Source organism: Melopsittacus undulatus, chromosome 3 (genome assembly GCF_012275295.1).
Source record: "Melopsittacus undulatus isolate bMelUnd1 chromosome 3, bMelUnd1.mat.Z, whole genome shotgun sequence".
NCBI lineage: Eukaryota > Metazoa > Chordata > Aves > Psittaciformes > Psittaculidae > Melopsittacus > Melopsittacus undulatus.
Window position 1 is genome coordinate 44,030,430 of NC_047529.1, and position 14,736 is coordinate 44,045,165.

At 35.3% G+C, this 14,736-nt stretch overlaps 1 protein-coding gene across 1 annotated transcript in view; it reads left to right on the top strand.

The window, feature by feature from the left end:
- The window catches only part of RIMS1 (regulating synaptic membrane exocytosis 1), a 153,627-nt gene that overhangs the window by 21,861 nt on the left and 117,030 nt on the right, over nucleotides 1–14,736 (top strand). The window contains exons 2-5 of the mRNA XM_034060466.1: nucleotides 2,874–2,941; nucleotides 3,680–3,790; nucleotides 5,720–5,819; nucleotides 9,210–9,333. Coding sequence (XP_033916357.1) covers nucleotides 2,874–2,941; nucleotides 3,680–3,790; nucleotides 5,720–5,819; nucleotides 9,210–9,333 — 403 coding nt within the window. The remainder of the gene's footprint in view (nucleotides 1–2,873; nucleotides 2,942–3,679; nucleotides 3,791–5,719; nucleotides 5,820–9,209; nucleotides 9,334–14,736) is intronic.

Below are 14,736 nucleotides of genomic sequence, written 5' to 3' on the forward strand. Positions count from 1 at the left end.
TTGAAAGTGCAGAACAGACAGGAAGGGTGAAAGGGACAGAAGCTGAAGGTTTATGTGTGGGGAGGAGGGGGTGATGAGGATGTAGCTTAATATCAAGGGGTGTGAAGGGAAGAAGGGAGTAAAATATACAACATAAAGAAAGGACACCAAAGCCAGAAACAGGAGACAGCAGAATTGATGGCAACAAAATGAACAAGCAAGAAAAGCAGCAAAGGGTAGGTGGGGATGGGAAAACTAGCAGGTTAGCCAAGACAGAAGACACATAAGAGGACTTTGCAGGAACTTGGTGGGGAAGGATGCTAGTGGCATGAATCAAGTGGTCATGGATATGCAATAAACAGGAAAAAGAACAGCAAAGAAACTGAGGCCCAGAAGCTGAAGATGGGGAAGGACAAAAATTGAGCAGGGAGCAACAGGGACAAGAGCAAAAAGGATCTGAGCAATTGGGCACACATATCTGCATGGTGGAGCTGACATTTATTCCTGCGTGAACATTTCTCTATCGCTGAGCAAATAGTTGTGAAACATGGAGGGAAAATGTGTCGTGCTTTGCCTGTGGCAGGCCATCTCACCCAGCAGAAAGCTGCTTTTTGGTATTACTGTTGAGTCCATTACTGAAAATTGGAGAGCTCTGTGCCCCAGGTCCCAGTTTACTGCCAGCTCTTGGGTTGGCAGTCTGGTTCATGGATTTGTTCTTCTTGTTGCAATTTTGAAGTCTATAAAGGTGCAAGGAATGATGCTAAAAATAAGATATGAAGTTAAGCTCTCCAGAATTGCAGAACAGCAGTTAGGTAATGCGACCACAAACTGCCTCATGTGGTTCAACGTATGATAATAATAATCTGTTTAAAAATAAGCTTATGCATATAATTATGTAGATGGTAAGCTATTAAAGATTTTATGGGTTATAGAATGATACAGCTCTTATTTCATAATCAGCATCTAAATACTTGCAAAAAGTAAAAAATATTAAACTCTTAATGTAAATGTTAATCTTTCTTTCTAGAAGTGTGCTTTTTTTGGGATTCTGTTGGATGCCTGTGTGCTGATAAGAGTAGCAATCCAATAGTAGCATTATAGAGATGTTCTTTATAAAATGTTAGTGAAGGTGTATTGCCTGAAGTGTACATAATAAATTAAATGTTTTCTGAAGATCTAGAGCATATCAGGAGTGAGGAGGGTATCAGCAATAACTAACTTTAATGGTATACTAGGATTTTTACCTAGTCTCTTTTAAATGATCACTAAAGAGTCTGTGGAAATGTTGTTAGGAAAGCGTGTGAAGAGTTGTTCCATACCGAAAACTAACTCTGGAACATAATAATTTAAAGACTTGAAAAATAAACAGTCACTTGCGAATTCAAAACCAGTATTATCAAACTGTTCTGCTAGCATATTTCAAATCACCAAGGTTCTCTGCCCAAGTGAGGGTGAAAAATGCCTGAAATGCAGGCATTGGTACAAATCTCGGTGCAAGGTGACAGTGTTTACTTCAGGGTCTAAAACTGACCTCTGAAGTATAGTTTAGATTTTGGTTTTGTGATGGCTTTGTTTGTTCACATGTTCAAAGGCATTGTAAGCTAATTAGCAGAATAGTCTACTTTTTTCAGGTAACTTAAAAAATATCTCTTGGTTATTTCAGATCAAGCTTTTATACTACTGTTATTGTAAGAGAGTATTAGAAAGAACTGTGGTTCTCCTTTCTAATGACACTATTGCATTTTTGTTAATATACTCTGGCAATGCCCAAACGGATGAATTAACACCGAGGCTCAGAGCTCATATGTGTATTCTGTTTAAAACTAATGTTACCACAGAAATCCTTTGGGCTTCTTCCTGCTCTAGCAGTCTCACTTTTACCCTTCTGTTGGATCTGTTTAGTCTGCATCATTCTCCTGTGTCCTTCCCAACATCTCCCTCACCCTTCTCTGCAAAGAAAATTGCACTCCGCCTTGTGTTGCCCAGTATTCTTCCTTTTGCAATTCCTGCCTCATCTTTTTCCTCCTTGGAGTACAGTTACATCAGTCCTCTGTCACAGACAACTGCCAATGAAGTTGGTAGTTTTTGCTACCAATTCAGCCTTCTACAGCTGTAATATATTTAGTCAAAGTGTGGTTTGCTTAGCTTGCCATAAATTCAGTATACTCTTTGTGGTGTTATGCTCTGCTGCCTTTTCTCCCAAAGCCAACCCACAGTTCCCCTCCTTGGCCCGATGGGCTCATGGCTTCCAGACCACTGTAATTCATGGGTTTATCTTGATGTACATAAAAATTTGTGCCAAGCAAAATGGAAGATTGCAGCCTGCTGTTGGTACTATTTCCTCTATTTGTGTGGCTGTTTTCCCTGGTGCCCTTTAATGGCTCATGTGCCTCTCTGTCTGTACAGTACCCATTGTCATAGTATTGATCAGCTACTTTGCAGATTCTGGAGTGTGGTTGACTGTTCTGTCTTTAACTATAGCTAAGTGCCTATTTTATGGAATATTCTCTCTTGTGTCATCATTAGCTGTAGTCCCGTGTGTGTGTTACAGAAGCAAGGGGAAGAGGAGGGCTGTGAATGAGATGCATTGGGGTCCATTCTGGAAAGATGACTGGGCAAAGTAAAATACCAGGCAGAGTGCACAGCCAGTTCTGAGGCGCAATTCATGAAAAAGCAGAGGTCCAAATCAATGCCTTAATAAGTGGTTTTGGTTTTAAATTATTATGCTATATTGTTTTCAAATTTATATAAGGTAATTTTGACTCGTAACACAGGTTTTGTATTTGCTTCATCAAACTATTACACATTAAGATTCATGCCTGCAGAAGTAATCATTGAATACATCTTTCTCTGTTTGAGAGATTACACATTTCTTTCTATTCATATTCTTCCAGGTGACTTGGATTATTACTGGCTGGATCCTGCCACGTGGCACAGCCGGGAGACATCCCCCATTAGTTCGGTAAGAAATAGGAATAAAGAGGTTTGTAAGTATGAACTAAAATGTTTACTGATTATTTCAGTTCAGCATAGTAATTTTGTTGTGAAAAATTATTCTGGACAAATTATATGAACATTTGGTTTGGTGGATCATGAAAATTGAAGTCAGGAAGAAATTTTCATCAAAATATATACTAGTAAAATTGCCTGAATTTAAACTATTAAATTATTTTCTAGATATGATACTAGATTTCCCTGCATGCCACAAAAGCAGCTGTGAGTGTGATGCTGCTCTGCGAGAAATTAGTAACTTTTTCTGTTGACTTGGAGTGGGATAGGTTCATTTGGATTTTTATTATTTTTTATTATACTGAACCCATATGGTGGAGCTGAATAACATGTATATTATGCCAAAGAACAGAATTTATGAATTTATTTTTCCAGGTCATGGAATTTAAAAATAGAAGTTTAATTTTATTACTTAAGGGATGTTTTAAATGTTTAATTGTATTGAACCATGAACATCGTAATTTTACCCGCAGGCTTAGTGCTGAGGTTTTTTACAGTGGGCATAAATATTTAATGAAGTCAGAGTCCAACAGATATAATAATAGAGACCTCAGGTGTGATGTGTAACACATCGGAGGGATGTTTGTGTCTACTGTGACATAATGATCTAGAAATTTCATTGGTTTATAAACGTGCATCTAAATACAGGAAAATGGTTCCACTTTAATTTTACTGCTTGTTTTTTTAACAGCATCCCGTAACGTGGCAGCCTTCTAAAGAGGGAGATCGCTTAATTGGGCGTGTTATTCTCAACAAGAGAACAACCATGCCAAAAGAATCAGGTGCATTACTGGGGCTAAAAGTAAGTATTACATGGTTTATGTGGTAAATGAAAGAAACTTCCACTATCTTGGGGGTCTCACACCTTAAATCAGAGGACTCTCCAATTATATGGTCATTTGATAAAAATAGATTCTTCATTTTTAGTAAGTTTGGAAAGTTATACAGATAAATTATGAATGTAAATGTAATGAGTATGCATATAAACCCTTTTATGCAGTCTTCCACTTATTCATTGCAGAGGATCTGAACTGTTCTGATCAAAAAGTCTATGTTTATGCACCTTCCTATCTGCGAACATATATTGCACATTGCAGTGCATTAATTGAGTCCTGCCTTTTCTAGCTCTACTGTTTGAATTTAAGTCAAGTAATTAATCTTATCATCCACATGCATAAATGTCATCCGGATGCAAAGGTCAGTGTTTAAAATCCACACAGTCTTTCAGAAACAGAACTTCTGTAGAATGAAACTAAATGTTTAGACAAAAATTGCAAAAAAGACCTCTTAAAACATACTAGAGATTGTATTAAATGTATTTCCATTTAATCTGGTGCCATAAAATTAAGACATTGGCAACACTGTTCATTTTATTTAAATCCCTAAATTAGTCATCTGTAGAGGACTTCTGGGTTCATGTCCCTGTTTTGCCAGAACATGTAGAGAGAGTGTGACTTCCGAAGGTGGTGGGGACTACAGTGTGCCAGTTCAAGAATTTCTCTCTCCATGTATATTTTTAACTACATCATGCTCCAGAGATGAGAGAATTTAATTTGGGTGTCTTCTTTTCCCCACTGAGAACAGCAACAGTGTCAAATATAAAACATTCCCATTCATTGAGGACTGAGTCTAATTCCAAGGGCTCCTTGTATGTATCTGTCTGATAGTTCAGTCCCTTGCATGTGGTGGAGATGTGGATTGTCACTTCTGCTTATCATGGTAGGAATTAAATCAGGAAAGAACTCTGTGATCTTGGTAGTAGCATGTGCTGGATAAGAGCCATTTATCCACCTTGAAGTGAGATAGTGTGGCATGGGAATACAAAAGCTGAGAATAGCTTCAGCCTACTAAATGTCCAGTGGTCTGTAGCACAAAGGCTGCTTCTTGCAGGCAGTAAGCAATTTTGTTTTTTAATATGTGAGAAAAAACTTTGGTCCTACTAGGAAATCTTCTTTTCAAGTTTTAGTTGGATATGCTCTTGCAATTTAAACTTAAGCACTTGACAGACTATTTGCAAAAAAAAAAAAGCATCTTTGTGGTTATTTAGTAAGAAACATTCATTATGTAACAAATTTTAATATTTAGCAATCTGCATAAGATTGGTTAGTCAAACATTAAAAGGAATATCAGTTTCATAGAATCATAGAATGGTTTGGGTTAGAAAGGACCTTAGGATCATCTAGTTCCACTCCCCTGCCACAGACAGGGACACCTTCCACTAGACCAGTTTGTCTAAGGCTCTGTCCAGCCTGGCCTTGAACACTGCCAGGGATGGAGCATTTGCCACATCTCTGGGCAACCCATTCCAGTGCCTCACCACCCTAACAGTAAAGAATTTCTTCCTTATATCTAAACTTCCCCTGTTTAACTTTGACTTCGTTACCCCTTGTCTTGTGATTACAGTCCCTAATGAAGAGTACCTCTCCATCATCCTTGTAGGCCCCCTTCAGATACTGGAAGGCTGCTATGAGGTCTTCACGCAGTCTTTTCTTCAGGCTGAACAGCCTCAGTCTTATTAATTTTGTGTCTTTCCTTCTTTTCAAGTAGACCTGGCCTTCTTGTATCTAACTTCATTTTAAGCCTCTGTGAAGCCCGAATGGACAATAGATATGCTTATGCATATTTCAGGCTTAATTTCAAACATAATTTGAAAACAGATGTGTTTATATTTTTATACTTGATATGATGTCTGGTTTCTGGCTTGCAAACTCACAAATTTATGATTAACCAGGTTGTTGGAGGAAAAATGACAGAATTAGGACGACTCGGTGCCTTCATTACCAAAGTGAAGAAAGGTAGCTTGGCTGATGTGGTGGGGCATCTCAGAGCAGGTAAATCAATCAGTTGCAGATAAAATATATTGTCTTTTAATTATGTCTTTGGAATGTAACTGCTGATTTATATCAACATTGGTCATGTGATATGATCATTTTTTTAAATGCAGGAATATACCTAAATATTTTTACGGAATGCCACAGTTGCTTACATTACTAATTTGTTTATTGACTCAAATTACTTGATTTATGAGCAAAATGCAAGACAATCCTGATAAGTGCTGGTGTCAGGACTGAGTGTGACTAGTAAATTTTTGCTTCTTGGCTCAGGAGCTGTTTGTTATACTCTGTAGAACCAATGCAAAGGCTTTTTTTTAACTTTCATTATGACAAACAAAGTTCACTACAGTTGCTTTACTTGCACTACAGTGACACTAGAATGGTAATGTACTGTGTGCGCAATGGACCTTATTAGTGGTTCTTTCAGTGTGAATTGTTACAAATAAAACCTGTAAACAACCCAAGAAAATTATCTGATGTCTATACTGCACTTACAAATAAGTGGCTGTGCTGTTCCACTTTTCAGGCTCTTAAATGAAACAAGAACTATGCACAGCAGTTGCTTTTCAAAGTTATTAGCAGTTTATATTTTTACCATGACTCTAAGCAACTACTTTCCAAGTGTTCTCTTAAAAAAAACAGTTTATGCAGTGCATGCTTAGGAATCTAGAAGCTCCAGTGACAACTTGTATGAGTTTAGGATAACTGCATGAAGCAAATAGTAGTAATAAAGAAGTAGACAAGATGATCAGTCTCTAAAAATATCCTTCTTTGTTTTTGCATTTGATAATATTTTTTACCAAATAAATATATATGGGGTTAGTAAAACCAATTATTATAGTTCTTTATAGATTTTCCATGCAGATTATAATTAAAGAAAATTAGTTTCTCTTTGCTAATCTTGAGCTATTTGGGCTGAAATACTACATTCCTAATCACTGGTCTAGATTGTTTTTTAAGTCTAAGCTGTTTTTAATTTCTGTCCTTATGAAAAACCTCCAGAATTTGGCTAGTTGATAAATCCTTGAGTAATTGTACAAATCTTATAAATGTTAACAAAGGTAAATATGAGGCCTTGCATCAGGAACAGAATAGCCCAGTTCAACAGTAAGCACTAGGAGCCAATCAGCTAGAAAACAGCTTTTCAGAAAAGCATCTGGAGATGCTGCAGGACAGTAAGTTGAACATGAGTCAGCAAAACACCCTTGCAGCAAACATCAATCATGTACAAGTCTGTATTAGCAGGATTGTGGCCAGCAGGTTGAGAGAAGTGGTTGTTACTCTCTATTCAGTGCATATGAGGCTGTATCTGGAGTACTGTGTCCAATTTGGGTTCCTCTGCGACAAGAGAAATACTGACAAACTGGATGTGTCGAGTTGGGGTTTACATATGTCAAAGTTTTGAGTATCTGGATGTTGTTTTCCTGTTTCCATGCCTGTTACTGAGAATAGAAATCAGAATATAAGCCTTACAATCAGCATCTGAGATGAAAGAGACAATGTGAAAGGGCTTGGCTGGTCAAAAAGATCAAAAGTTGGACAAGTGAGAAAAAGATGGATGGTGATATGGTTAGAACTAGAAGAAATGACATTTCACTCAGGTCCCCCTTAGGATTTAGTTTTCAGTAAGAGTAATTGGAGCCATTTCTGTTAATTTAGCATTTTGACTATGATGATCTTATGTTTAATCATCTTGGCAATTTTTATTTTCCACCTATTTGATTTCCAACTGACTCTCAAAAGTAAAAACAGTTCCCTAAAACAGCAATACAGACACCTTTCATGTTTCTCTTCAGGCTTTTCAATCTTGTTTCAGGTATTTTGTCAACTTCAAAATATGACATAAATTGCTGTGTAAGTTAGGTTTAGGTTTTTATTGCTAGAAATTTAGCATATGTTCCTGTTGGTTTTTGCTATTAAGTTGTGAGTACTGCAAAGCTGGTCACATCCTGTTTCACTTAATGCCTTGTATGCTTCTCCAGATTAAGCCAATTATCTCTGAAGGAAACAGATCTTATTTTAGGGAAAATCAACATGTTAGTTTATAACAGTTGTTAGCTTTAAAATACAGTCAGAATGACAGAAGAAACTGTATGTTTTCACTGAGTTGTATGAATTTTAAATGTTAAGTTCCTGGGCAATATATAATTCCTGTCCCATCCCCCCACCTCCAACATAACATATAGTGAATATGCAAAATATTCAAAACCATTTCAGCTGAACAACATAATAGAAATTTAAACCTGGGTCAGCAATCATTTACTAAGTCTGTCATTAGCAAGGCCTCATGATTTAAAGAATGATGAATTGCTCTGAAAGCCAGTGAAATACTCTTTCCACTGTGGAAGAGTGAAGTCCTTTCTTAAAATACCAAAATATAGGCTGTTTGGGAAAAAAGACTAACAATTTCAGAGCATAAAAAGAAATTGAAGCCACATCTTTTGGTAGATAGGACTTCAGTTAGGATAGTTTTTCTTGGCTTATTAACAAGTGTGAGTTTGATCATTCAGCTTAGATATCAAAAAGGAGCAGAGCCAGCAGCTGAAGAATTGTTCCTGACTGAATCTGATAAACATAAAAACATTGCTTGTATGTTGATAGTGAAGAAAGTTATTTGTGGCATTACATAGTGTTTGTAAAGTTTTGACTGCTGCTTATGATGGGGTATGAGTGTAAACTTTCCCTATGCTTCCTGCAGTTTAATTGTATGTACTGATCTTTCTTTAGAAACTGTACTTCAAGATCTGTCATTCACCTTTTTATATTAGGGCCAAAATACATTTTAAAGTATTTACTATTTGAATTCGAGAAATAACAAGCTGAAAAAAGAAAGATAACCTTCGCACCATGTTTTCTTTTCCCTCATCCCCTCCCCCCCAAATATCCTCAAGAAGTAGTGACTCCTTTTACTCCTTGCTTTTATTTTTGGTTAGTTTGACACTGACAGTGAAGACTGTCCTTCATGTAGAGAAATCAAAACTCACAGGGTATAAATTATAAAAAAATGTCATGATTTTAAGGGCTTAAAAGTAGGCATAGAAGGTTACTTTTTTTTTCATTTTTGAAGACTAACCTGATTTCAAAGTTTATTACCACTAGTTAATAAAGGATCTTTTAAAAAGACTCTTTCATTTCATAGCACAATAACATGTTCTTTATTATTTTGGAAAAAAACTGTATGTTTGCACAAGTGGTTTCTTTAATGTGTTTTGTGTGTACCAATTGTAGCTGTGTTCTGAGAAAGGAGCCTTCACATCTTAAAAATGTTTCTTGTGTTTCAGCACAAATTCCTTTTGGACAATGTTACTTGGTTATATAGATTCCATAAATGTTCTGCAATTCTTTAAAAGAATATGAAAATGAGATAAACTTCTCTTTAAATTCAAGGGGATGAAGTTCTAGAATGGAATGGTAAACCCTTGCCTGGAGCTACAAATGAAGAAGTTTACAACATTATTTTAGAATCCAAATCAGAACCTCAAGTTGAAATTATTGTTTCAAGGCCTATTGGGTAAGGCTAAAGACTTGCTTCTTAAGCACAGTTATTACTTATACTAATGTGGCTACTTGTGAATTAATTATTTTTTATTTCTTAATGATGGAATATGATTCACTTTCTATTATTGACCTATATTCAATTTTTTCGCTGCCATTTACAATCTTGGATCTTTGCAATGTTATTTATAACTAGAAATGTTGTTTTCTATATGGTCTAAGTACTAACTAAAGGTTTTTGCCAAGTGGCAAAGGAGAACTGGTGGACCAAGTGGATCTGTGCATGAGAAAAACCTGGTTTTCAGGCTTAATTAAGAATAACTTATACAAGTATTCATGAGTAGAAGGAGGCATCAGCAAACTGACAAAAAAAGGAAAACCAAAACTCTTAATAGAAAAACTGTATTTAGCTTTAGATAGAACTGTCATCAATATCAAAAGTGGAAACAAAAAGTTTCATTTAAAGTTAGCATTACCATTCTATGTTTATAACCTTTATTTTTCTTTATTATTAATCCAGGTTTACGGTTTTGTGATAACAATTCTTGTATTCTTTATTTCCCAAATAAGCTTTTGAAAGATCATAAAATCTATTTGCATTAGTAAGATTAGTGAAGTTGGCCCTGCATTTGTCACAGTTGTTTTACTCATGATCTACACTCCTTCCCCAAATACGACTGTTCGAAGTTTTACAGGAATGAATATGAATCATATATTGTAAATTCATATTTATTTGCAGAAACAGAGTCACATGATTAACAATAAAAGTAACTCTTGGTTAGTTAAAAAAAAGGATTTAAATTTCTGTGTAGTTTGTCAGCTTCACTGATTTTATATGCACTCACTGTAAATCTCTAAATACGATTGTCCTGCAGGTATATAGTAAACTGTTTCCTCCTTATGAATGCATGATTATTTCATTTTGAATTTGTTAGTTTTCAACCTAATTATAACTTTTATCTGCCTCAAATATGATACTTTTTCAGTTTTAGAAACAAAATATTAATTATCTTTCTGACTAAATCAGTCTTCTTTTACCTTTATTACATATTGGCTTTTGATCTTTTTTTTTACTGTGCAAGTATAGCTGTACTTTGCATATGAGTTTTTTTATGGCAATCACTATTAAAAGTACTTAAATAAAATTAAGGTTTGATGCTAATTCCAGTTCTGAGTTTCACTTTCTAATGGAAAACAAAGGCTTGATGCATTAATAATGTTTTTTAAAGGCTAAAATTGCCATTCAGATGGAGATTGTGGGGGACTAGAAACTTTATTTTACATTCCTTATTCAGACGAACTAGGAGACATTCCTGAATGCAAATTGGCAATTCAGTCCTAAGTTTTTTTTAATTAAAGCATCATTAGAAGATTTTTGTAAGTTTAATTTTTATGTTTAAATCAGAAGAAAATAAAAATGTTGATATTGGACCTCAGTTGAACTCCATGTCTCAGCTGAAGAAAGCCTGAATATTGATTTGTACAGCCACTGTAAAAGAAAGGAGCTAGATTAGTATTCTAAATAATAAGCTGTAGATATATTAACAGTTATTGGTATATTTTCATATGTCATATATCCTTCAACTTTTAAGATAAGTTCATTATTAAACCAATTGAATGATCTTAGTTTATGAATTTAATAAATCTAATAGCTTCAGAAAAATTAAGTACAAAGTAACCACATTTGACTGACTCATTCTTGAAGCAAAATCAAGAGAAAATACCATGAGCCAAGGCATAGAACATTCAAAAGTGCATTCAAAATCAAATAATGTTTCTGAATCTGAGCTTTGAATTTTGCACTAAAGAAGTGCACCCAGAAGTTGTAAGTAATACCAGTAAAATGTGAAGTTTTGCTTTGGATGACCCATGCGTATTTTTTCCAGACACAGGCAAAAATGAAGCATATCAGATTGTGGTTTTATTTTCAGATAAATGGAATCATGTCCTGGAGGATTTTTACATACTATAATAGTGCTATTCTGGTAGACTTGTGTCATGACTGTTTTTTTTCATTTGTTTGTTTGGGGTTTGTTTTGAGGGATGCTTTGTTTTTCCAGCAGTAAGGAGTCAAAGTCCTGTGGTTTTGTACCACATTGGGATTTACCTGTCTGTCATCTTAAAAGAAAAAAAATATCAGACACCATACAAAGAGGGAAATCCTGATATTCATTAACAAAACAGAACATAGTGCACAGGATTTTCTTTTTATTTTTTTTTCTCCCTTTTTAAAAAAAATAATTACAATCTGTGTAAATTGGTTACATTATGTGGAATATTTTCCTTGCACTAGCAGATTACTTTTCTTCCCACCCCCTAGCTTCTCCTTGTTATCCACACTATTTGATTTTTTCAAATTCATAACATGGTATTTTATTTAATCCAACAAATCTAGTATGTCAAAGTTTGCATCAACTTCAGGTGCTGATTCAGCAAAATTGAAGCTGCCTGATATAGCAGTAAGTGGTAATCCATTACACCTAAAATCCTTGTGAGGAAATAGTTCCCAAAAGACTTGAAAAATGATATTTTGTGTGCATAATTTAGGTGTTTTCATCTCTCAGTATTAATAATGCAAGTAATGTATGAGCACTTTTAATGGTCTTGATTTGAAAAGTCCTACCATATTAGATCTAAAAAGCCCAAATATGACGTGGTTTGGCTTAAGTGAATAATGGGAGGACAGTAAACCTGCAAATTAGACTGTCCACAGATTAGGCTGCCAGTTACAAAATTGAGGTCTAAACAATTTGCTCAGTCTTGTAAATTTGGATTTCTCTGTCTACCAGTAAATGCAATTTTGAGAAATGGATAATTGTAGGATGTTTATTAGAGAACAATATGAAACATGTAACACTATTAGCAGTTGAAGGCATAACAACAAGCAGTATAACCACAATAGTACTGTGACAATTTCATAAAAACTAATTGACTCTAATGCTAACAATTGCACTGCAAGGTACAGAAGAAACCTATAAAAAGTAGAATTAATGGGTTGGCTATCTAAATATGAGGGAAGGATTTACCTCAGAATATGCATACAATGTGCGAGGTGGTTAACATAGGACAGCATAAAAATCCTCGCACTGTTTTCTGGAGGACGAACCTGGCGTGGTAACCAATTCACTATCTCTTGTGTGCTTGGGTGAGCTCTATGGGACAGTGCAGGTAAAGAAAATGTTTTTTCCATTTGTCTCTGTTTTCTTTGTTAGATGCTAGCTATCTTTGCTTGGATTTCCACAGATAATACTGCCAAAGTTGCTGTTTATCTTGTGTGATTCAGCTTCTCTATTCAAGTTCTGCTACTATGCTCTAGGTCCTGAAAAGGAGGTTGAACCTCCATCATAAACCAGGCAGTACTGAATTTCAGAGAGTTGCTCAAGTAATGTAATTATTGCAAACTGCAGATTGATCTACAGGTTGGGATGATGGGAAAGAATGTCTTTGGAAATCTGAGCTCTGGGGACAGGCACTCAGAAACTCTTGGAAACTCTGTAGAGTGTAGAGGATGATACTTATGTCACTAGAGCAACCTCAAAAAGTGTGGGTTACAACTACATTTGAATTGGTTTGTCTTCAGTGATCAAGCTTTTGACTGTAGCCCTCAGAGAAATTTTAACTATTCCTGTGTTTTACAAAATTGATCCACACAAGCCATACATCTGTACAGAGTAGTCTCAACCTACGGAATGGTTTGGTTAAATTAAACCATTATGTAAATTATGCATTCATTGAGGTGTGAAAGGATCAGATATAAGATAATATTATGTTACATCACATAAGATCACAAAATACCTTTGTCTTCCAAGGCAGAGATAGAAAGACAGTTCAATGTAGGCAGCTCTTTACCAGATGTTTGTCTGACATTACTTTTCAGACATTCACATCGCTTCAAAAGGGGAAGAAATTTTTCTTACTCTTCTAAATAAGAGATTGTTCAACTTCCTACTTCATTTTTGCCATTCACTTTGATTGCTCTAGTTTTGAATATTTTAAGTCATGAGCTACTATTTCTTCTGAAAAGCTTTTTTGTAAATCATAGTGTCAAAATATTTTCTGCAATCCAAAAATAAAGGCAGAATAGATAAGACTATTTTTCATAATAAGTTTTACATTACAGTTTCTTGTGTTCATGTAATATTTAAGAAATTATTATGTAAATTGGATTATTGAATTTGTAAGAAATTCACATAGAGACAGAAGCGTAACTTTACTTCCATGTACATTTTGAAGTCAATAGCAGAAAGAAGAACTATTACAGAGCTCTTTAGAAAACTCAGCCACGAGTTTGGTGATCAGAACTATATTGCATATATACTCAATTTATTTCTTTTATTTTTTGTGTCTTGCAATTTGGTGTGGAGCTGTACTTAAACAAGATAAAGCACATTAGGGAAGAGATTTCCTAGCAATAATTTGTGTGTGTTTATATATATACGCACACATATATACATATACACACATGCAGTATATATATGGATATAAGTATGGATGTAAAATATATCTAAATAATATATATCGTATATATATATATCTGGGAAAGAAAAAGCTGTCAATTTTACCATAAAGTGTTAAAGATTTCAAATAACATTTCTATTGCAAACCATGCTTTTTGTCTGGACTCAAAATCTGTGTTCTAGCTTCCACTGTTCCTGTCAGTTCTTCATAAGAATTATGAGTTCAGATAACTACAGTAAAAAAATTGTACTTTCAGTTCTTTCCTGTCTGACGAGTAAGGTCTCAAGAAAGATCTTATTATTACTGTCAGTTGCAGTGCATGGTGCAGATTTGTATCACCAGCTCTTAGTGAGGAAGATACTCTCAACCTTTTTTTTTTTTGACGATATGGCATCCTCGTTTCAGTATCTGTTTCTTCCTCTTGTAAACTCTGGATCCAATTGTAGTGTTGATTTATGATTAAGAGTTTTCTGTGTCTGTGTAACAGTGCTTAGTGTAAGTATATAAAAGTGCTTATATAAGGTAACTATATAAATATATATATACATATACATATATATATGTATATAAGTGCTTATATAGAACCATACAATCATAGAATAGTTAGGGTTGGAAATGACCTTAAGATAATCCAGTTCCAACCCCCCTGCCATGGGCAGGGACATTTCACACTAGACCATATCACCCAAGGCTCTTTCCAACCTGGCCTTGAACACTGCCAGGGATGGAGCATTTACAGTTTCTTTGGCCAGTCCATTCCAGTGCCTCACCACCCTCACAGTAAAGAATTTCTTCCTTATATCCAATCTAAACTTCCCCTGTTTAAGTTTTAACCCATTACCCCTTGTCCTGTCACTATAGTCCCTAATGAAGAGTCCCTCCCCAGCATCCTTATAGGCCCCCATTCAGATACTGGGAGGCTGCTATGAGGTCTCCATGCAGCTTTCTCCAGGCTGAGCAA